General features: G+C 39.5%; 2 protein-coding genes across 2 annotated transcripts in view; one reads left to right on the top strand and one right to left on the bottom strand.

Annotated features, from left to right (window-relative positions):
• The window catches only part of zfpm1 (zinc finger protein, FOG family member 1), a 102955-nt gene extending 96187 nt beyond the window's left edge, over window positions 1–6768 (bottom strand). The window contains exon 1 of the mRNA XM_061036405.1: window positions 6193–6768. Coding sequence (XP_060892388.1) covers window positions 6193–6232 — 40 coding nt within the window. The 5' untranslated portion in view covers window positions 6233–6768. The remainder of the gene's footprint in view (window positions 1–6192) is intronic.
• A 5350-nt stretch (window positions 6769–12118) lies between these two features.
• ces3 (carboxylesterase 3) lies at window positions 12119–24972 on the top strand. The gene is made up of 13 exons (XM_061036386.1): window positions 12119–12276; window positions 17319–17517; window positions 17625–17763; window positions 19413–19546; window positions 19633–19786; window positions 19991–20095; window positions 20890–20991; window positions 21649–21789; window positions 21911–21991; window positions 23123–23264; window positions 23521–23670; window positions 23878–23950; window positions 24592–24972. Exons 1-13 carry the CDS (start codon window positions 12210–12212, stop codon window positions 24767–24769), a joined length of 1665 nt encoding a protein of 554 aa, XP_060892369.1. The 5' UTR covers window positions 12119–12209; the 3' UTR covers window positions 24770–24972.
• Window positions 24973–24980: the final 8 nt, after the last annotated feature.

Here is a 24980-nt window from a genome sequence, read left to right as displayed (position 1 = left end):
GACAGATTGTGAAGAACAAGAGTGAAGTCACTTGAGTTTGATTGATTTAAAAAGAAACTTTAGATTACACATGAGGCAAAAAGTTTTCTAAATGTTACTCCTAAGGTGAAGCAACAAGCTCTTTTTGACAAACTGCAGTTGCATGCACACCAAGCTGTGAGCAACTGTTGCCGTTTGATACCCAATCAGTCACCATCTCTAGTTTGATATCTGTCAGAATCAACTCAGAGCGAGTCATCCTGCTGATGCTGTAACTTTCCTCCCTCTTCCTCCCTCCCCGCTGACTGTACACTCTTCAAGTTTTACGCCTTTAACAGAGAAGAATATTTAAAAAGACACACGCAAAAAAAAAACCTGGAGATTATCATCGATGAACACCAAAATTTCCCAACATGTCTGCACTATCTTACACAGAATCTGGAATGAGTAATACGTGCTATTAATTTTAATTAAATTAATCAATGACAATGCTTGTTAGGGAGGAGAGAGAGAAGAGATGAGGAAGAAGGAGGAGGAGGGAGGGGGTGTGAATGAGTGAGAAGAGATCGAGGGAGAAAAGAAATGCATTCACACCTATCATCTAATTATACAACAACATTAATCCCATTAGGGCTGGAACTGATTGCCAGGGTCCGGACCCCGGCTGCTCCCACCCGGGCCTGTTGTTATTGCAGTGGAGCCTCAGCTCCTGCCTGCTCCAGCCTGATAACAACTCCAATCACACTTGGCGATCTCTATCTGCACCGGAGATCAGGCCCCGCGGCTTATCGAAAGTTCACATCAAGCTAAAAGCAGAACAAAGAAGGCGAAAAAAACACACAAGAGAAAGCCACCAAGGCGCTGCTCAGTCTTCTGGGTGTGTGTGTGTGTGTATGTGTGTGCGTGTTGTGTGTGTGTGTGTGTGTGTTGTGTGTGTTGTGTGTGTGTGTGTGTTGTGTGTGCTTGGAATTTAGACGTTCTTGTGTGCTGTATTTCACTTTGGCTCACAAAGAATGAATTAATCTCTCAATTGTGCGTCCATATAACACTCACGTGACCCGAGCCTTGTTGGCCTACTGATAAAGAACAACACATTCCTTTCACACAGCTGCGACACACTCAACTGGAACCTGACTCAAGTCATTTTACTAATCTAATAACACCTCTTGTGAGCTTTCAGAGAAGTTTAACCACTGTTTTATGAAGCGAAAAAAAGAGCAGAAGAAGAAGTAAAGGAGGCTGTGGAGGTCAGATTGGCGATTTCTTTGTCTGGCCTCTGTAGGCGTCCTGGTTTGCTTTAAGCCGTGGGAGGCAGCGTATTATTCATGCTGACCTCTGAGCTCTAGCAGTGATGTCATAGGAAGCAAGCTTTCTCTCTCTCTCTCTCTCTCTCACACACACACACACACACAAACACACAATCAGCAGTGTGGATCTGCAGGGTGTTATCTATCTACCATCAGCAGGCCTCCTTATCAGCCTAAAACATCTTTCACAGAGGGGTGGGGGAAGCAGCAGAGCAGGCTGCGCCTCCATTAAAACACATCACAACACATTCATCTAAAAGCCATGTATTTCACACACTTTTTCACTCCTCCTTCCCACTATTCACCTCCGCTCCTCGCTCTTATCACTGCATGCTTTTTTTTCCTTTGCTCTCCCTCCGCTTTTCTTTTAATTATCTAGAGATCCCACCCCTAGCCAATTGCAAACAAAACCACCAACAACAACGTGACAACGCCGGGAAAATGGCATGCAACACAGCCAGATGTAATTACAATGTGCCCTCCATCCTCCATCTCTTCTTCCATCTCTCTCTCTCTGTTGCTTTCTGAGATATCAGCGGCAGTGATCGCCGCCAAGTTTTATCGCGTCTCCCATCTCAACCGCCAAAATATAAGCCCAGGGATCCAGCCTCAGTGGGCCGCCTGCCTGCCTGCCTGCCTGCTATCGCTCCATCAAGGAGAGGAGCCTTATCAGGCTGAGAGATCACCAACCGTTGGGGAGGATGACGCACAAAGAGGCACAGACAAATATCTATCTGCTGCACAAACACCAGCTTCTCCTCCTCAACCATGGGCCTCCAGAAAGCCCTGGACTTAATCCATTGTTGTTGGGGGGGAGAAATTTAAAAAGATATCCATGCTGTGTTGTCTTAATGCAGTGCTCGGTTGTGAGGGAGGGGGGCGTTGTTGTCAATTGTTGCTTTTCCTGTAGTTTTTTTTTTTTTAAAGTTTTTTCAGGCCAGGGAGTCGGGAGGAAAAGATTCACTCCTCCAGGGCTGCATCAAGTGTAACGGTTTAAACAAAACTGTCGATAGAATATATGAGTTTGGGCAGATATCAAAACTTACTGCTGTGAAAGAGGTTTTCATAAAAATAAAAATGCAAATAAAGATCTTCTGATAAAAGAAATTTGATGCAGACATTTGATACCAATGTCTGTAATCTACAATTTTGGCACTCAATGTCTACACATTTTTGGTAACCACTCTAAGCCATTATGAATTGTTTACCCTGTTTATACATCAGAGCTCATAGTTTCTTCTAAATTGAAAGCACTTTAAGTTGTCACTTCGCACAGGGCTACAACTTTTCCCAAAAATCAAGTTCAAGTGATCAAGAACTAATATCATTCAGACCTAAACAAAGTACCCAACATTTAAACTGAGTCATTACATTTTGCAGTACCACCTCTGCCTCAGTAACAGGTGACTTTGGAATGGATGGAAATGATTCATTGCAGAGTTAAAGCTGAATCCTGCTTCTATTGGCTGCATGAAGCAAATGTGCAGTGCCTCGTTAGACGATACACGATCAGCTCTTTCTGTTCTGATCTGCATGCTGATTTTGGGAATCACGATTTGTCATTTTTCAACCAATCAGCATGCTTGACAAGTTCACTCCTGCTCCTACACAGCAGTTTAAATAAAACACGTATGTGTGTCTCTGTGCATCTCTGCAGAAACTAAAGCTTTACCCAAAGCACCGCTGTATTACCTTTTTACGTGCTATTTCTATCTCTAGGGTCAAATTTAAAACACTTCATTGCATACTCTGAAATTTTTGCTTAAATATTTAATAAATACTGAGAGAACACAACTTGGTTGGTTTACAATTAGCTCGGTTAATGCATCTGGGGTTAAATATCCAATATATCCAAATATCTTTAAAGCTTCCAAAGCACATAGCAGGTCAGAAAAGTGAAACTGATCCGATCGAAACACTTCGTTGGTTGTGTATTTGCATACAATCAAACTACATACAAGAAGTTAGAAGCGTACTACAAACCAACAGCTCTGTGACCTGGCTGGAATTAGTCATATCAGTAGCAGCAAACAGCAGAGCACACTCAAAAACAACATGGCAGAAACACTGCATTAGTAGTAACTTTACTGGTAGAGGTAGCACCCCCACCTCTGCCGAACCCCCACACCCTCCAGCCGAACAAAGTCCTTATCACTCTTCACTAGTTCCTATCAAAATGTCTGCCAAATCACAAGAGAGTCACAGGGCTGAGAGGCTGGCTGGCCTCGACTGCAGCCGGGGCCTGGTGCACAGGGAAGCATAGTGGACCAGAAGCACTGATAAAGACGGCCATGACACCCCTGAGACACGCACATACATGCACACACATACTCTCTCTCTCTCATACACGCCAAGTCTAGCCTGGGTTTATCAGCCTCAGGGTCTGGAATACATCTCCAGGCCCTCGCTGCTGGCTCTACTGCAGGAGCCTGCTGGGAGTTCACAGCTGATAGGCCTCTCTATGGAAACATGTGAAAAACCAGGAAGTGACAGACTATATGGACACTTTCAGGGGTGAAATCCTTATTAGCAACAAGGCATATTGTGCTTGACAATGGATGGCATCAATGACTGTAGTGCTATCCTGTATAGTTATGAAAGAAAGCCTAATCTTCATCTGAAAAGCACTGTGTGTTATATGTTGGTCAGCAAAAGCTATCTTGCTAATGCTAATGACGAACTACTTGGCATCTAGAATCTATCAAAAATACAGTGTAGTCCACATGCTAGGAATTAAGGAATGGTTTAAACCTGAGATGTGTTCGCCTGCTCAAATGTGAGCTGCAAACGTTAGCTTTAGTCGTTTCGCACTAAATCGAGTATCCGTTAGCTCAACATTTGAAAACCTTTTATTTGCTTTAAAGCAGACATAAGTGGGTTGGAGATATTTTTAAACCATCAATAAAGTAGGGCTAATGATAATACTGTAAACAGCACGCTAACTATGGCTTATAATTAGAGACTAACCCATAGACTGGGTCTGCTGATACGGACTTCCATACATCGGTGGTATGTTGTCTGAGTCTGATATGAAGCTTCTTTTTACCAGACATATATTTCAGAGAACAACGCTTGGGTGATTCAGAAATGGTGCCATAGAGCTATCTGACTCCAGAGGTAACAATACTCTCAGCACTGTCTGCAGCACATGTTGATGATAACCTTGACATATCTGAACTTTGGCTTAAGCTAACACTAACATTAGCTTAACAACTCTGCATCGGAAAAAAAAACAACATATTGCTCAGGTGAAACATGTCCATCATTTACCCATAAACTACCATGCTTAGCAAACTAACCATCTAGATCTTTTAGAAAGAGCGAGACCCCCCACTTCGTTGGAGTTTTTGAGCAGTAAAAAAACCCAACCATCAAACAAGACTCATTTTATTACACAAAGTGATGAGTCTGCTTCATTGAAATCATCTTTGGCTAAGCAATAAAAGTACATAAGGAGGCCTATATAGAGAGAAAAGGATCCTGTCACAGAGTAAGAGGTTTTTTTAAACAAGACACTGAAATTGATTTGGATAAGGAGCAGATTGTGCAGAGTCATGTCTACAGTTAAGTTTTGTATATGTGACAACAATATCACTTGTTGCTCAACAAACTCATTAAAGAGGTTTCCATACATTGACTAAAAAAAAGTTCATGATTGATCAGCTCAATCACATTAATTGCATGAAGCCACATGTTACATAAAAAGTACACCTGCTCTTATACCAAAGTCATTATTATTCCATTACACTGTGCTTGTTATTAATGATATTATACAGTTTAAATAGGCTACTTTTAGACATCAGGTTTCTGTGAACATAGTGACACGATCAATGATGGTAAGATATTATTATTTGCTTAATGATAACTTAAACAAACTGTCCTGCTGATGTCATGCTTTCCATTGCTGCTGTGTCTTCCAAACATCACACTCTTTCCTTCATCTTTAATCTGCAGTTTGATAACATTAAATGAAGGCCTGCTGTCTGGCCTCCCAAAGCATACTGAGGGGTTGATGACGACATCATTAATATGTTCTGATATCAACTTTGGACATCAGTCCCCCAGTGAAAAAATCTTCACACGTTTTATACACAGGAGGAACTCGTCAAGCACGGAGACAAGCCGAGCGACCAGAACAAGAAAAGGGCCTTTCAAGCGGTCCTAAGATGCATTATTGAGTTAAAAGGACAGATGAAAAAAAAAAAAGAAAAAGATCCAATTGTAAGCAGCTATCAGCCGAAGAAATCAGCCAAGCGGCCTATCTGACGCCCCATCTCTGGAAAAGAGAAGTGAAAAGCCAGAGGGAAAATGCAACGGCGGCCTCAGACAGAAAACAAATAAAAAAAGATCCAATTTTAATCTTTATCAGGGCTCACATCGGATCGCTGCCTTATCTATGCTCACATCGGCTTTTTCAGAGAACACTGACGTTTCCACAACAGAATTAAACAGGAAGCCACGGCTACACTTTCGGCTGCCTGCCTATGGACAAAGCATTCTTTACAGGGTAATAAATGGAAACTTTTTGATATCACTGCGCAGTCCAGATAGTGCGGCTGCCAAAGTGGCTCGTCAGTTTTGTGCAGAAAAAAGAGTAAAGTCTATATCAGCCAGTTATTGTGAGAACATGCTGAAGTTACTTTAGTCCTAATTCTTCTGTGTTTGCAGCAATATTTATCCTTCCCATAAAATAAAGTAATAAAACTACTGACGAGACAACCAGGCGTTACTTTTACGAGTCAAACTACTTATTAACTTGATAGTTTACTACAGCAGAAGCGACGCCAAATATACAAGAACTATGCTACACGCGCCCTCTCAGCAGCAGCAGCGCGCGCGTGGCTTTCCACACACTTCTATCCCAACAAGAAAACAACACTTCGTAATTAACTTGTGCCATGCTTACGCTTTATCTGTCGTGGTTTGCTCTGCTTCCTCCGGGACATGGTGGCTCTTCCCTGGGACCAGGAGCCCGCTTGGACGGACTGATAGACGCGGTCTGGTTCTTCTGTTGTCTGCCTCTTCTCTCTTTGAACACCGTTTACTGCTGCGACGCGGCGCTCCGATCACACACCGGAGAAATCCGCATGACCCGCCTGCACTTTGATATCTTGTGCCACGCCAGGTAACGTAGAGCTACCTGCGGCTTGGTCCGCGTACTTGTCACTGATGTCCTCCTCCTCCTCTTGCTCCCAGACGTGCCTTCTTCACCTCACCTTTTTTCTCCTGCTAACGTTATTCCTTCGCTGGGCGCGCCTCCGCTTCAGCCGCCACCGCGTCTGTCAGCGGGCACTGTTGTTGCCTGTCGTCAGAAATGTACGCGCTGATAAATAATATCAGTTACATAGAGGTCAGCGGAGTGACTGTTATTGTTTTCTGTCAAGTTTCCTCACGCCGGTCCGCCCCCTTGTCCACAAGCGCTGTCTCTGAACCAGGGAGCTACTTTTAGTGGAGCCCGAGCGCTACACTCAACTCTGCTTACTACTGAGAAGAAGACGTGCCTCGGGAACACCCCTTACGTCTGACGTATGCCAACGCACCCACCCCCTATTGGTTCACAATACACCCATGTAAATCCAGCTTTTTCCCAAAGTAATGAAATAAAATAGCTAAATATCAACAGCTGTGTTACATAGGTTACTGAATAGGCCTATACTCAACTTATTTGTTCATTCACGTTTAAATCTTTGATGTTTCTAAATTTAGATTGGCCTACTTGTTGTTGTATAGAGTGCTGTACAAATGCATATACAGTAAGGAATAGGCCTATGAAAAGTTCAAAGTTTAATTTGAACATATTTGCCCTCTAAAATTATGTTTCTGATTGTGAATGAATGCCAAAGAAGTACAGTTTAATTGTTAGGCTACATATATTAAATACTGGCAGGTTCATCATATACCTGGTTTCTTATACAGGCGCAAGGTAGGCCTGATTTGATATGGTTTGTCAAATTAAATAATCTTCTTTCTCTATGTAATCTTTCTTTTTTTTTTTTTTGCTTTAGGCTACCACTTATGAGACTATCTTAAATTGTTTTTTTATCACATGAAAATTAAAGCTTATTTATTCGTTGATATTTCTTAGACGGTGAGGTGAAAGTTATTTGATGAAAAATGTAGGATTTCTTGGGGGTTTATTTTATACGTTGTAGTGTGTACATTGTCTTATCTGGAACAAAGTTAAATCATGTGTTCTAAAGGAAGTTCTGAATTTGTTGGCACTCATATTTACCAATGATTGTTACAATTGATGGTTTCCTTTCAATAACTTGATCAGTGTGTACTTGTGAAAACCTTGTTATCATACTGTAAAAATAATCTTTTTTTTAAGCATCTGATACATGATATTGTTGCGTGTTTTCCTTGCACTGTTCTTTGTTTAAATGTGATACAGACATGAGATTAGCCAGGATTTCCTTTAGCTGACTACAGGCTGCTCTGGTTTCCTGCATGGATGACTCAGATGAGGCTATTGCCTTACAAAGGTATCCACACAGTGCCATGGCAGTATTACTGTGACATGTACTGTATGGGAGATGTTGGAGAACAAAGACAAGGATATGTATTGTATTGATTCATTTATGTTCTAATATATAAACATCTTTTACAATAAAAATGGTTGCCTGAATACATATAATGTGGGTACTTAATAGCTTCATTAAAGTTGAATCAAATCAAATCTATGCTCTTATTGAGTATTGAGTATTTTGCTTTGTTTGCCATTGTAATGATTTTACTACTTCTTCTTCTTATTATTATTATTATTATTATTATTATTAATAATAATAATAATAATAATAATGTTATCATTATTATTATTATTGTTTTATTGCTTTTTGTTTAAACCTAGATCCCAACTAGAGTTTCTACCTTGGTAGTGGCTAATTGGGATCCAAATAAAAAAAATTAAAAAAGCATAATGTTCAAGTTTTAATCTTTCACTTGTATAATTCATACAGTGAGAAAGTTTTTGTTAAAAATGTTAAGTCTCGATCAATCAGTTAAAATGATATATAAAAGCAAACAGTTGAATGTGTACAGTAGGAATAGTGGGAGCGTCTTACCAGCTAGACTGACTGCTGCCACCTAGTGGTCACTTTTAAAATCACTAGATTTAGTAAAAGAAAGTGTTTAGAGCTTAAAATAAATTTAAAAAAAACATCACATTCTTTATGTTCCGTGCAGCTGTTCAGATCAGTACCATTCTGACTTCTGAGAGATTTCTGAGAATAAGAGGGGATTTAATTCATGCAGCTACATCCAACTAGTTTTAGTTTATGTCAACAGGAACTAAACACCAATGCACATAGGGGAAAACCCAACAAGCAAGAGTGTTGTTCCACAGTTGACATCCACAACTGCTTTAAAAAACATTTCCATAAGCGTTTGAATTAAGAGAATTATTGTTCCAAAGATATTCACATAGTCTTCTCACTCATCAGAATAGTCAGTGAGCCATATGCATTTTATACTTTAGACTTTAGAAGTTGGGATCAGTTGTTTTCAAACCAATCTGAAGGCAACTGCAATTGTGGGATAAAAGCCTGTCTTGTTTGATGGTGTTTGCCAATCCTATGTTACACAGAATATAATGGATTTACTATATCACTTCTCTGTCTAAGTGTAGCAGTATTGTTTGAATGTATTTTCACCCTAATTTTGCAACTTCTACAAAAAACATTATTAATGGCCTCAAAATATTTGTTTGGTGTTTGAACGTTGTCAAACGTTTGTGTTTTTGTATCTTGTCTTCTACTGCTAAAACTGGGGCGGCAGTAGCTCAGTCTGTAGGGACTTGGGTTGGGAACTGCAGGGTTGCCAGTTTATGTCCCGGTGCGGATCAAGTCTGGAAATTGGTCTGGTAGCTGGAGAGGTGCCAGTCCACTACCTGAGCACTGTCGAGGTACCCTTGAGCAAGGCACCAAACCCCAAACAGCTCAGGAGCGCTCGCTGTGGGCAGCCTCCTCACTCTGACATCTCTCCATTAGTGCAGTCCATAGGATCCTGTTTGTGCATGTGTGTGTATTTCAGCCGATGTGTGTGTAGCATGTTCAACAACAGAGTATAAAACTGAATTTCCCCTCGTGGGATTATTCAAGTATATCTTCTTCTTCTTCTTCTTCTTCTTTAAATTACCCTTATTGTTCAAACTTCTTCATATCAACATGGAAACAGTTTTGAAATGTTACACTAACTCAATTATAGATATAAATTGACTTTCTTGTATAAGGAAATAGTTCAATAAAACAGCAATATTTTTCATGTATAATGATGATGACCAATCTGTGTTGATAGTCAGTTTCGCCATTTTCATTATTGTGAAATTGAGTTCTTCTGCGCACAGAGCCTGGCCAGCAGTGCCTACATTTACTAGAAATCATTGGACTCATCGAGTCAGTTTCAAAACTTATAGAAGAACCCTGATCCATAACATCCTCTGCACTCTAATAACAAGATGCTGTGATTTTGTAGGGAACCTGCAATACAAGCAAAGTGTAGAGACTTGAGAATTGTAGTTCTTCTGTGCCATCAACGACATACCAGACATTGTTGATGCTCAAAGAACGAGAGATTTCGCAGCAGCATCAAGCTGCTTACACAGAGACACAGAGAACATTGACAACAATTGCAGACGAGATTTAATCCTTGTACTTTACTAAAATACAAATTGGGCTGAAAACTTCTCTTTAAGCAAAAGCACAGAAGTATTATTTTTCAAATGTTGCAATGTACATTTCAATTACCACTGATTATAAATCTTGTTGAATGCATCATTTATTTAAAAAAATTGTCCAAAGAGAATCGTACAGTTAACCATTGTTCCACCTTGATCCAAAACTCCTCCACTAGCATCTACTGGTCTCCTGCCATCAGGGATCAGTGCAAAGAAATATTAGGCAGCAGGTCAACTTGCAGCAAAGATCCAGGGCCTGGAGAACATCCTTTAATATAGTCTTTAATATAAGTCTTACAGCTTTGAGATTCCCCTGACACAGGATTCAAGGTAATGGACTTGAGAAACCATAAAGGCTAGTTACACCTTCAACATGCTGTGGCAGGACAAAACGTTTGTTTACATTGTATATTTTACAATATTTGAAGATGCCCCTTTACCAAACCACAATTCTGAAACATGTTGCAAAGAATCTTACCATTAGGTTACATGACTTTGTAGTGAATCCACCATATTGCAGGTTAAGATTGAATAGTTACAACAATGCGGCCACGAGTTCACAGAGCTCTCTATGTTTGTTCGACCTGATGGAACTTGTTCTGCTGATTATAGAAAGACAAACATAGAAAGGTAAAGCTGACCTCTGGTGAGGGAGATTCAATCGACAGGCAGGGATCTGTTCACTGTATTTTAGTCACCTAACTGATTACTCGAATGCCCCAAGTTATACTTTTTATATAAATGATTTGCGAGGTAAACGTGGAAGTCATATATTTTAAGATGAGCAGTGTTTCACTTTCATTTAAGGACGTGCCCAAAATCTGCATTTTCTTTCTAATGCACTAAATTTCAAATCCAGTTGGTTGTAAAAGAAGTTGAATTGATTGGAGAAAATAAGCATCCTTCCTTGTTAATGAATTGCCTCATTCAAAAAATGTTCAGTCTTGATTGCCAGTTTAAATTATTTTACGAGACAGAATAATGTTGAAAATGTAAACTAAACTGTCATAACAGTAAATAGAGCAGGTTTTGATTCACCATGTGACTCCCTGTGATTGAAAAGTTGCCACCACATCAACCGGATTGGTTACACTAAAGGCCAATCATGTCATTTTTAACTTTTAATGTATATACATTCTTAGAAAAGCCTGATAACAAAAAGAAAACAGCATTACAATTAAAGAAAATGACTGGTGCATGGCTGGCCTTAGCGTTAGATAATATGTATGTTCCTGTCTTCTCTTTGCTCCTTTAAAATAAATTATCCTGTGGATACACACACACACACACACACACACACACACGCCCACACACAAACCCACAAACACAAACGCTCCTGATCAGACCAGCCAACAATAAATGCACCTGTAGTTTAATTCCCATATCATCAAACTGGACACACCTTCTAAATATATTTAAGGGTTTTATTTTTATTAACTCATTCATGAAGATAAAAATATGCGGTTTTACCTTTAAATCTACATTTATGATGGTATTGTTTCAACAAAATAATTAGGGATTTGTGCATTTTTTTATTTGTGCATTTTTTTCATCCTCCTATTAAAAACCATATTTGATTATAGTTTATTCTAAGTTTGACTAACTGTAAATCTTTTTCAGAAATCCAATTTTGAAATGATCCCTTCATTCACAATCTAAAAAATAGATGTTCTGAAGTTTTAATTTCATAAACAGAATATATATTACATTTTTTAAATATTAAATCTTTCTTTTAATTTGCTCGTTGTAATCTTGTTGAAAACAGAAACCTACAATGTACGTGTTCAATCTAACCTAGACTATCCAAAAAGTACAACATTACATTTTAAGCATATAACAGTAATATAAAGATTACAGTTGAGTACAGACATGAGGGTCTGCAGCATTCAGCAGTGTCAGAACTGTGATGAGCTGAAGTGGTCAAAGAGCAGGACTCTGTCATTTTTGACTCAGCGGTCAGGGTGCTGTTTGTGGTCCATCAGAGGTTAAATCAATGGAGATTATCCTTTTACTGCTGAGCTGAGTTTGTGACATAAGAGCTTGTTTGTGTGTGGGAGTAGTGTGTGAGGACTTTGGGGTTGAAAGTGCCTACAACCTTTGATTTGTTTATATTCACAATTTAAATAGTGTGTGTATGTGCGTGTGTATAGTAGTAGGGGGTGGTCCTAGAGGACCAGGACTGGGGCAGAGGTCTAATTCTCTCAAAGTACACTGTAATTCATTCTGTCTTTTCTTCGAGCTCGGTCAGGATGAGAACAGCACTGTTCTTTGTTTATCTCCTTCCTGCGCTGACAGTGATAGCTCAGGCTGCACCAGGTAAGACAACTATTTATTTTACCTCATGTCAGGGAAGGGCATTTTCATGCAGCAGCCACTGGAAATGACAGATGCATAGGTCCTTTGTATGACTTTCTAATAACCGAGCAGAATGTGGACATGAAAAATCTTATTCAAGATTTCAAGATGAAGCAAAATTATTCAAGATGAAGCAAAAGAACACCAACAACAGTCTGCATGTAGCTTTACCTCTGTAGCTTTTGAAAGGCTTTAAAAGGACAATAGCTGTATTCAGTATTTAAGAACAAACTGAGTAATCCCTGTACTGATTGCAGTGTTTTGTTTTGTCACAGTTGCTTACACTGAATTCTCAAAAAGCCCACCTTCAAGAAGCGCTACAGTCCCAAAGTCTGATAAAAGAGGTGATATAACCCAGTAAAGTTATAGTTTATTAAAAAAAAGTCCTGCAAAGACACATTTCAGAGCATATAAACTCAAAGTAGTGCAAGTGCAGAAAAATACTGTAAAGTGCTTCTATCGAATACTTTATGGTAATGGTCTGATGCATTAATGTATGAGTCACATTTATTGTTGTAGTTCAACAAGTGAGGCTGGTTATATTATCAATGACAAATAACTACAGCAAGTCTAGCTGTCATTAAATGTAGTAACAAGAAAAAACTCAATATTTACATCTGAAATGTTATGAAGTCAAAGTATAACCCAGCTTTAAACTGAAATTCTCATAATACAGGATTTACAGAAAGTAATTGTGCAGAGGACAGTGTACAGGTAACTTTTCAAGAGCCTTTGAACCTCTTCAAATCAGGATGCAACATCTCGAGCAGTTATCAGCTATCAACCAATTGGATATTGCAGCGGTAAACAAACTGTGGTACAAGCTTCATCTTGTACTTAAAGTGATAGTTAGTTCTGTTTTAAGTGGGATTGTATGAGGAACTTGTCAATGATGAGTGTATTAGCCACGAGGGACGCTGGTCAGCACAGCTCCTTTATTGGGAAACCGGCAAATGATACCACACGCAGACTTGTACCATTAGCTAAGTTAGACTAGAGAATCCCACCTAAACACAGATGCCAGTGTAATGTAACACTTACTTCTGTAAGAAAGTCTCATTGTTTGCCACTGCTGGGCAAGGCCACCCCTATGTGGTGGGAAGCTCTCCGGGGCCAATGGTCATGAGCTTTGGTCAATGACCGACAGAATGAGATTGAAGATACAAATTAGTTTTCTCCGAAGGGTAGCTGGGCTTCTCATGGAAGGATTGCCACCTTGTTGTGGTCCGGGGGCTTGCGTGCCTCAATGACCCCAAGAGCTATACCGACAGGAGCTTAGGCTCCTGGTAGGGTCACCCAAGTCGGTCAGGTCGAGGGATAGAGGTCTGACAAAGTGCAATCCACTGGTCCTCCAGGTTGGGGGTTGGGCACAGGGCTAACAACCCAGTCCCGTAGAAAAAAAATATTGTTACGGAAACGGCAACAAAGGAAAAAAACACTACTGTGTACAATGGGTCTCCAGAGTTATCGAAAGAAATTAGAATGAATGTCAGTAGTGAAAGCCTTAAGGAAGCTACTGACAGGAAGGTGGGTGCCCTCAACACAAAATGCAAGACCAGAATTGGATTCTGGAATGTGCAAACCTTGTACCAAACAAGTAAACTCGCTCAAGTCACAGCAGAAATGAGAAATTACAACCTGCATATTCTCGGAATAAGTGAGAGTAGGTGGACAGGAACAGGCAGACACAAAACCAACACAGGAGAGACCGTCCTGTATTCCGGAAGAGATGACAACCAACATCATGAAGGGGTAGCCATCATCCTTAGAAAAGGAATGGAGAAGTGTCTGATGGAATAGAAACCTGTAAACAGCAGACTCATGAAAGTCAGATTGTGGGGGAAACACATTAACATCACAATCATCCAATGCTATGCACCAACAAATGACAGTGATGAAATAACCAAGGACATATTCTATGACCAGCTTCAAACCGAATTAGAAGAAACTCCACAACATGATATAAAGATAATAATGGGTGATTTAAATGCAAAAGTAGGCAGCAATAACCAAAATTATGACAGGGCCATGGGGAGGGAGGGCTGCGGCATCATGAATGAAAACGGAGAGAGGCTGTTAGAGTTATGTACCACTTACGACCTTGTCATCGGAGGTACCCTATTCCCACATTGCGACATCCACAAACTCACCTGGTAGTCCCCCAATGGAAGAGACAGGAACCAGATAGACCATCTAATGATCAATGGCACCTGGTGACGATCACTCTTGGACGTCAGAGTCAGGAGAGGAGCTGATGTCGGCAGTGACCATCACTTAGTCCCAGCAGTGCTGAAGTTAAAATTAAGGAGAGCCGGGCAGAAGACAATAGGACAGCAACATTTTGATGTGGAGAAATGACATGACCCCAAAGTGAAGGCTGCTTTTATACTACAGCTGAAAAACAGATTCCAAGCTCTGGCAGACACGAATGACAATACACAAAAAGGACCTGATGATGCCAACATGAAATGGGAACAGATCAAAACCGCTTACTCCAATAGCAGTGAAGTCTGCCTTGGATTAAAGCAAAGGAACAGAAAAGAGTGGATTACAGCAGACACCTGGAAAGTCATAACAGATAGGAGAGCCCTTAAGAAGAAATTAATGGAAGCCAAGTCAGAAAGGATTAAAGATAAATACAAGCAACAATATAGGGAAACCGACAGAACAGTTAAGAGGATGGCAAGAGAAAACAAGAGAAATTATATAAACAGTCTTGCAGACCAGGCAGAAGAAGCAGCAAACAAGGGAGAGCAAGGTAAGGTCTATAAAATTACCAAAATGGTCTGCGGTAGGTACCATAGAGCTATAGATATGCCGATCACTGACAAACAAGGGTGCACTCTTACATCAGAGGCAGAAGTAGAGGCAATGTGGGCAGAACACTTCAACGAGGTCCTAAACAGACCCCCACCAACAGCAGAAGCAGAGATACAGGAACCTGAGACTGCCCTTGATGTTAACACTACACCACCAGAAGAAAAATAAATTGTTTCAGCCATCAAATCACTCAAAAATGGAAAAGCCCCCGGGCAAGACAACCTGAATGCAGAACTGTTCAAAGTACATCCAGAACTTTCAGCAAAACTGCTCAAACCACTCTTCACATCCATATGGGAGGGGAAGACGATACCAAACGATTGGTCAAAGGGTGTAATCGTAAAGATCCCCAAGAAAGGTTCCCTAAAAAACTGTGACAACTGGCGTGGAATTACCCTTTTGTCAATTCCAAGCAAAATACTTGCAAAAATCATCATACAAAGAATTTCATATGCAATAGACAAGCAGCTCAGAAGAGAGCAAGCAGGAAGAGGGTGTGCCGACCAGATTTTTACTCTGCACAACATCATAGAGCAGTGCACAGAATGGCAAAGACAGCTATATATCAACTTTCTAGACTTCGAGAAAGCATTTGACAGCATCCACAGGGACAGTTTATGGCGCATTCTACGTTTGTATGGGATTCCACAAGAAATCATCCTCATCATAAAGAGTTTTTACACCAACTTCACATGCCAAGTAGGAAACAGCAACCACACTTTTGAAGTCAGGACTGGAGTGAGGCAAGGATGCATGATGTCAGCATTACTCTTCAATACCGTCATAGACTGGGTGATGAGAAGAATAACCGAAGATCAACCTAGAGGCATCAGATGGACACTATTTACAACACTTGAAGACCTAGACTTTGCAGACGACTTGGCACTGGTTTCCCATACCCACCAACATATGCAAGAAAAAACATCCCGTGTCAACAGATTTGCACAACAAATAGGACTGAACATAAGCCTGAAGAAAACAGAGGTGATGACCTTAAACACACAAAATCCCCCACCCATACAAATAAATGGAGTAAATATACCCACAACAGAAGAGTTTTCATATCTAGGAAGCACTGTTAGATATGATGGAGGAACAGGCAATGACATCAAAAGCCGACTCAACAAGGCAAGAAACACATTCAGAATGATGAACAATGTGTGGAAGTCCACGAAGTACAGCATCAACACCAAACTCAAGTTGTACCAAAGCTGTGTTCTCTCCACCTTACTATACAGCTCTGAATGCTGGAGGATGACAGAGAAAGACCTTTCCAAGCTCTCGGCATTCCACACAAGAAACCTCAGAAAAATCCTACGTATCTTCTGGCCTAACACCATCTCCAACCAGCAATTACTTGCTCGGACCAACCAAGAAAGTATAGAGACCATCATAAAAAGAAGGCGGTGGAGATGGATTGGACACATCATGCGAAAAGAACAGGATTACATTACTAGAACCGCCCAACACTGGACACCTGAAGGCAAACGAAAGAGAGGACGACTCAAAGAAACCTGGCGTCGAACAGTGGAGAAAGAACTGAAAGACATGAAGCAGACCTGGAGTTCTATCCAAAAGCTCGCCCAAAACAGACAGGAGTGGAGATCCTTTGTTGCTGCCCTACATGCCAGTAGGCATAAAGGGCAGTAAGTAAGTAAGTAAGTAGCTGGGCACATTCTTAGGGATTGGGTGAAGAATTCAGACACCCACTGAAAGCTCTGAGAAGAGCCAATAGTCACATCAAAAAGAGCCAGTTGAGTTAGTTCAGGCATCTGATTAGGATGCCATCAAGATGCCTCCCTTTAAAGGTTTCTTGGACACTACACCCGGGGTAGACCCAGAGCTCACTGGAAGGATTATATATCTCATCTGGCCCAGGAATGCTTCTGAATCCCCCAGAAGGAGCTGGGATATGTTTCTGTGTTGAAATTGCTTATCCTGCTGTCACGATAGATGGATGGATGGAGGGTGGGTGGATGGATGAAATATTTCACTCATCCATAGTGTAATGATCATTAAAAGCTCAAATGATGTCCACATTGTGATAACCTATTTCTAGATCATTTAAAATCTCTTCAACATAACTTTGGGAAACAAAAATGTCTGGCAGTCCTGTAGAAAACAAACTATTTTTCACCCAATAACACATGTGGACTTTGAACACAAACTTGTATCTTCTGCAGGGAGCAACAACCTTGTGGTCTCTCTGAAAAATGGTCAAATCCGAGGGGAATACACAACGGTGAAAGGTACAGACAGGAGGGTGAAACAATACCTGGCAATACCCTTTGCACAGCCCCCTGAGGGGCCCCTCCGCTTTGCTGCTCCACAGGATGCAGAGCCCTGGGTGGGGGAGAGAGATGGCACTCACCAGCCTCCTATGTAAGACTTGTTAACAAAAGACACTGAGAACGAGAATTTGATGATTTTTTTTCCTCCCTCTGGGAGACACATACTCCTTTGTTTAATTCTCTCTCTTTCTACCTCAGGTGCATCCAGGATCCTGAAATAGTTGCCAATGTTTCAAAAACCATGTCAATGCAATATATCCAACCTGAGCTTTCTGAGGACTGTCTGTATCTGAATGTGTACACTCCAGCTGACGTGACACCAGGTGACAAACTGCCGGTGGGTTAAAGACACAGTTTGTTTGTACAGACATGAACAAGATATTATCATGTCCATTACTGCAAAAGAAAGTAACTATTACTATATGTACATAAATCTATTGGGTCTGGGCTTGAAATGTAGACTGCATTCAGTGTTTATAGCAATTGTGAAACAATGTCTCAGTCTACTTGATTTATTTGATTTAAAAACACGTCACTGGGTCAACCTTTATTAAAGGTAAAGGTCTTGATGTTAATGTAACTGGTGTCCTAGATCTTGTAATCTCCCAATCATTATTGCATATTTTTTGACGAAATGTTTACTTCTGATGATAGTCTTCAAAAGAAAAGATACTAAAGTTGTTAATGAAGTTTCCATAAATTATCTGTCCTGCCATCCTGTGATGCCTTGATAAAATATTGTTCTGCCACCTTGTCTAAAAATATTGCTCCTGAAAAAATTGCAAAAATCCATAGACTATCCAAAGCACCTCAGAGAAATAGTCTGAGGGGGAAAATAAAGCTGAAAAAGAGATTCAGCCATATAGCTGAACAGAAGTGGAGAAAAAAAGTTACCAGTTGACTTTGAGATCTTTAAAAATGCACTCTACTGTTATAATCAAGAAATGAAATCTGCCAGACATTCTTACACCTCCGACTTGATTAACAGAAATCTAAATAATGCATCATTTGTTATCAAATTGACAAACTGATTAACTTGTCTAAATCTACCCCTGCTGAGCTCCTTTCTAAGGTCAAATGTAATTTATTTGGTGTTTTATTTCAGGAAGAAAAACAAATATTCTGAGAGATGATATATCACTTACTAAAAGCAAAACACCTGGTTTTATCAAACCTTTACACAACTCTATGCCATGAGCTCATTGTTGACCTTCTCCCCGATTACCTAAAAATATCTGGAGGAGCTAATTCAGCGTCTAAAATCTTGCACTTGTTCTCTCATTCCTCTGTGACTCATTGCTTCATAAATTATTTTGTAAACATAATTAAAGCCTCTCTACAGACAGGCATTCCTCCTGCTTCTCTTAAATGGGTATAACACCACCGTTGCTGAACAAAAACAACTTAGATCCATCAGTTATTAATAACTAAAGATCTGTCTTGAATGTCCCTTTTATAAGTAATTTACAGACAAGTTATTTACAATCAATTGGAGAAATATCTCCCAACTCACACATAATATATACCAGTCTGGTTACAGAGTAAATCACTTGGTAAAGTTATCAATGACCTTTGACACTGTAGATCATGAAATCTTGATATAAAGGCTTCATGAGTCAGTTGGCTTGGCAGGTCCTGTTCATGACTGGTTCACATCTTATCTAAAAAACAGGCATGTTTTGTTTCAACAGCCAATTTAAAATCTGGAAAAAAAAAAAGTTCTACATGGGGTTCCACAAGGGTCAGTTTATGGGACGCTGCTATTTAATCTATATGCTCCCGCTTAGTGAAATCATGAAGAAACATTTGTATGCCGATGACACACAGCTGTACATTTTACTTTCATCTGGTAATCTCAGTCCTGTTGACCAACTAATAGACTGCATACTGTCGTCACTTATTCTGTTACTGGCAGTTTAATGGCTTGAAATTCTGTGTGTCGAGAGATCATCATTTAACAACAGTCTACTTTGTTCTGTTCTCTAGGTGATGGTGTGGATCCATGGAGGAGGTCTGTCAATGGGTGCAGCTTCCCAGTATGATGGTGCTCCATTAGCTGCTTATGAAAACATTGTGATGGTCATAATTCAGTATCGCCTCGGCATCCTGGGATACCTTAGGTAAGGAAATGTGTAGCTCATTACAATTCTGCCACAGCATTGAAATCAAGAAATAAAGCGGTGTGGTGACTTTTGCTTTTCTGAAGCACTGGAGATGAACATGCTCAGGGCAACTGGGGTTTCTTGGACCAGCTGGCAGCTCTGAGATGGGTCCAGGAAAATATTGAGGCATTTAATGGGGATCCACAAAGTGTCACAATTGCCGGAGAATCTGCAGGAGGCATCAGTGCATCCATACTGGTAAATAAAAGTTATCCCAGAAAAAATAAAACCTGTTCAGCGATATATTTAGGCAATTATATGTTGACTGTTAACTCATTCATCCATGTTTAAGTCCAAGATGTGAGCACTGACGCTGTCCTTTATTCATGTTCAGGAGCATCTTAAATGTATGATCTTAATGTCCATTTCAAGTGATTGCATACATTTATTTCTTATGAACAGACTCTGTCTCCACAATCTAAAGGACTGTTTCAAAAGGCGATCTTTCAAAGTGGAGTAGCAACACTTGGAACATACACCACCAGCCATCCTTTGGCTACTGCAAAGGTAACACTTGTCAAGCAAATGCTCAGTGTTTACAACATCTACTGTATGTGGAGTGTATATATTTAAAACTGCATTATTTGAATTTGTTTTCGCAACATGAGGAATTAACAGGAATTTTTCAGCGCTTGCATAACAGCACTAGAGCTGTGTGGTACTCTTTTCAAGTCTGCTTCAAGACTTTGTCTTTGCCACTGGCAGGCTGAGATTGTTATAGGAAGTGATCGAGCTTCATTTTAAAGCTCTTGTATTGAACTTTTAGTTTGTGTCAATTTTGGTGACCCCTGTAGACACTGCCAACTGCAAATCTGCAAATGACTTAAACATACCATCATATTACATATCGCTAAATTAACTTGCAGACCACTGGAGTACCTAAACAAGGTAAACTAGGAAGAACAGATTGAAACAGCAGTAGAGATTCATTAGACCATAAAATATGTAATGTCGGGCCTCAGTTTGAAAATGTATCACAGCAAACATGCCGCATAGACTTTACTATGTCTTCAATTGAAACTGTCAAAAAACAAGTTGCTTAGAGTAAGTCTGTATCGGAGTACCAGAAAAGCCAACATAGCAAATATATAGGAATATATATATCTTTTGAATGTTTGTTCTGTTTAATTTGTCTCTCTTTTGCCTTATAGTTGACATTGAGCAGAATGAAATTTAGAGTGAAGCATGACATTTCTCCTGCTGATTAACAACAAAACAAAAAACAACTCCTGAAATCCCTGAAATCGTTTACTGATTTTCTCTTTTATCCGAGAACTTATATATCTCTTCCTTGTACCTAGATGGTTGCCAACCTGACTGCATGTGACCGCAGCAGCACAGAGGAACTGGTCCAGTGTATGAGAGGAAAGAGTAAAGAAGAGCTAGTGGACGCGAGCAAAAGGGTAAATAGTCCTGTGAAGATCTATTTTACACATGTCATTAGCCTTAGTTTAATTCAGTTTTGTTTGGGGGCTTTGGATCAGTAGTAGAGTTGTTCATCTCTCCGTTAGTTCCCCGGCTCTTGCAGCCACAGGTCGACATGTCCTTGGACAAGATACTACGCTTCATTGGCAGCGTACAAATGTGTATGAATGGGATTAACTAATAATGATGGTCACTTTACATAGCCGCCTCTGCCATCAGTGTGTGAATGGGTGTGAATGGGTAGGTGTGACCTGAGTGTAAAAGAGCTTTGAGTTATCAGAAGACTAGAAAGCAATATACAACCTCAAGTTAATTTACCTTTTTCTGCCTTTACCTAAACTGAAAACAGGAGGAATTTACTAGTCAGTACAGAAAGTACCACCACATAAAAGAACCAAAAGGATGAATTTAAAGGTTGTGAATTAATGTACATTTATTGTATGGATTGAATTTTTTTTTTTTTTTTTTTTTACAAATTTTTTAATAGAACTTCAGACTGATCTTAAAACTGTTTTTAAGTGTAATTTCAAACTTCTGCCACAAGATGGCACTCTGGTACAAGTTTGCTGTCCCTTCACCTGGTTGTCCAAAATAACCCTGATGTTCAAATTAAGTGAATTGAGTCTTTAATACAGATGAGGATTTATCTGGGCGCCGTGGTGGACGGCGTGTTTCTGACCGACCTGGCTGAGGAGCTTCTGAAGAAGAAAGAAGTGATGAAGATCCCTGTGATGTTGGGAATAACCAACCATGAGTTTGGATGGATCCTGCCTCAGGTCACACATACAAGCTTATCAATGCTTTTCCAGATATGATCTACTGTACCCAGCCTCTGTGACTGTCTTTGTATTAAAGGATGTGTTCTTCATCCTGAGCTCTATCTCCTGTGTGTCACAGAGCTTTGCCCCTCCTGGCTGGGAGAACGGGATGAACAGAGAGACTGTGCTGGCTGTGGTGAATATGTTCAATCCTGCTGGGGTAAGCACCACAATAACATTTGCCACATGTTGATCATAATGACTGATTGATTGGTGGATTTATATTAAGCTTGAACTTTGATTGATTGATTGATTAAATTTATTTCAGACATATCAAATAAAATCAAACATATCAAAAATACAAAACAAAATGAAAAGCACGAAAATACAATAAACAAAAAACAATGTTCAAATTATTTCACAAAAAAAGAAAAAGAAAAAGAAAATTACATATATTCAATTGATATGCCTGAAAAGGAGTAGGAAGAAGTATAAAACTTATTTAATCCTACCCCTTTTCCACAACTCAATAATTAATATTTATTAAATTAAATTAACTTCCTGTGTTCCTTATAATCTCTCTATATACACAATCTATCTATATACAATTTGCTGTACTACATTTATGATACTATATTGGATATTTACTATCCAATGATTTTCCATACATATATACAACTTCATCTACTATGATTTTTTATAATTTATATATTTATACAATCCATATATCTATATATACATATCTATTTGTACAATTTGATGTACTATATTTATATATTTATACAATCCTTATATCTATACAGATTTATATATTAATAATATATTACAATGTCTTACTTTTATTTGTCCATCCTTGCTAAATGTCAAACCTGTTGGAGTTAGAGTACTGATAGCTAAGTTTCAGAACTTTGGGCAAGTACATTTTCTGCTCAAAAATGTTAAGTTAAGTTTAATCAGGACAATGTGACATTATTGTTAAACTTGAATATTGGGTATATTTATCTTATGTGAAACTCTTTTGATTCTTAAACACAGTTTTGACAAGCAAATATTTTTGGTAGTGTTTGATTTTGTGCTGTGTTGTTGTCTGTGTAATGCTACATGACTCTACCACTGTAATGAAACAATGTAAACTGAGACAGGAAGAAGTGAGCTCATAATGTTGGATAAATAGAGAGAATAAAACAGGCAGATTGAAGTGGCAGAATTGCTTAAAAATCATTATCATTACAATCCCAAATTATTATATGTATGCCCTGATGCATATCGAATAGGAGGCTATGAGCAAGATTTTTGCCCATATTCAGCATAGCCTTGGAATCTAATGGTCCAACTCCTCTTCTCGGTCCAGATCTCCACTGCAAACAGCCTCATCGCAGATGAATACCTAAAAGAGGCTAAAACTCCTGAGGAGATCAGAGACGCATTCACAGAGGTCATTGGAGACCTGCTGATGACGTTTCCTGTTGTCAAGGTGGCCGGATACCACGCAGGTCAGAGAGGCTCTTTTACACAAATCAAAACAGATGTGACTTGTTGTCTACATTGCCATTGGAGCACAAATTGATCCAAAGCTTGTCGTGCAGTGGGAGGAAATCTGTCAATGCTAGTTCAATTTGTTGGTACAGAATATAGATTACTTGATGTTATTTAGATCTGGTTTAAGTCACCTCATAGTTCAATTACTCTTGACCTCTGACCTCTGTCTCAGCACTCACATCTTGTCCCCTCTCTCCTTTGTGTGGTCAGATTTGGATGTTCCTGTCTATATGTATGAGTTTGTGTACCGTGCTGGGATACACAGTGACACCAGGCCCAGCTTTGTGAAGGCAGATCACGCTGATGATGTCGGCTTCATGTTTGGCGGCTGTTTCTGGAATGGAGACATAAAAATCATTGGTAGGCTATGTGTAATATCTCATAGGCTCTTCTGCTACTGTCTCTTCTCATTACATGTTTTCAGGGCAAACTAAATGTGAGTTGAATGAATGAAGGTAAATGTTGGTGACCTTGAATCTGCACTACAAAATCAGCCCATTCAGATCATGTTTAATGGATAATAACATATTTGATTGTGCGGTTAAACTCTTCCTGTCCTATCTTCAGGCAATATTAACAAGGAGGATGAAAGTCTTTGTAAAACCATGATGGCTTACTGGGCCAATTTTGTCCGCAGCAGGTGAGTAAGCATCGAAGACTATAAAAATCAATGTTTTTATGTCACTCTCGAAAGCTTTTTAGCGTCCTTAAATTTACATTTTCAGTCTTCAGTTGAACCAATTGAATGCTAATGTTTCTCTGTGAGCTGGATTTTCTAACACAAACACTGATAGCAGCTTTATAATGTGAAATATTTCAATGTTTATATTTATAGAGGTTTTTTGACAGAAAGTTGATGCATATTAATACTGGAAACAATAGCAAGTACAAGCTATGAAAACATTTTTTTAAAAGTCCACAAACGTTGGGAAGCTGTGACTTAACTTAAATTAAATAAAAAGGATGTGGTCATTTAAAAATAAAAACAGTTGGAAAGCAACTATTGAAACATCAACCGGATACTCTTCTTCTGTTTATATGCCCACAATCTAAAAAATCTTTTGTGGAAGGCCTATTGTTAAGTTGTTAAAAATGAACACAAATACAAATAAATAAACTTATATAGCCAATATAAAGATATGCAGGACTGAGCAATGGGAAAGTGATCCAGATTTATGGAAACGTTTGCATATTGTCAGCAAACATGCACAGACAATATTTAGATGTTTTGTCGTTGCATGGACTGCCCTGATGTCTATTAATGTCTGACTATCCCATCAGCTCCCCTGATGGTCCTGATCTGGTCAGCTGGCCTCAGTATGACAGGCAGACGCAGAAGTACATGGAGCTGGGTCTGACGCAGACGGTGAAACAGAAACTGAAGGAGGACAGAGTCGATTTTGCCACCGTCAGACTCCCTCAGAAGCTGGAAGAGTTGGCAGCAGCAGCAGCAGCATGAACTGGAAACTGACCACTCTCATGTTTTTGTATTGTTCTATATGTTTTAGAGTTAAAATACCCTATGATTGAAACTAACTAATCAAATAATAATTTTCTGTTTTGGAGTGGGTCTTCTTTCCTGAGCCCTTAGCAATTCCATGTTAGTGTCTTTTTTACAGTTGTTTTGTTTAATAGTTGTGATAAAGGAACTAAATTGCCTAAGTGTCTCT

Source organism: Labrus mixtus, chromosome 4 (genome assembly GCF_963584025.1).
Source record: "Labrus mixtus chromosome 4, fLabMix1.1, whole genome shotgun sequence".
Taxonomy (NCBI): Eukaryota; Metazoa; Chordata; class Actinopteri; order Labriformes; family Labridae; genus Labrus; species Labrus mixtus.
The sequence above is the reverse complement of the archived record's forward strand: the minus strand, read 5'-3'. Positions and strand labels throughout refer to the sequence as shown.

What these genes read in the sequence shown, in the direction of transcription:
- ces3 (XM_061036386.1), top strand. Translation starts at nt 12,210, where the DNA reads ATGAGAACAGCACTGTTCTTTGTTTATCTCCTTCCTGCGCTGACAGTG. An exon ending in TTGGATGGATCCTGCCTCAG is followed by an intron (nt 21,790 to 21,910) that starts GTCACACATACA and finishes TGTGTGTCACAG; the next exon opens with AGCTTTGCCCCTCCTGGCTG. An exon ending in TGGAGACATAAAAATCATTG is followed by an intron (nt 23,671 to 23,877) that starts GTAGGCTATGTG and finishes TCCTATCTTCAG; the next exon opens with GCAATATTAACAAGGAGGAT.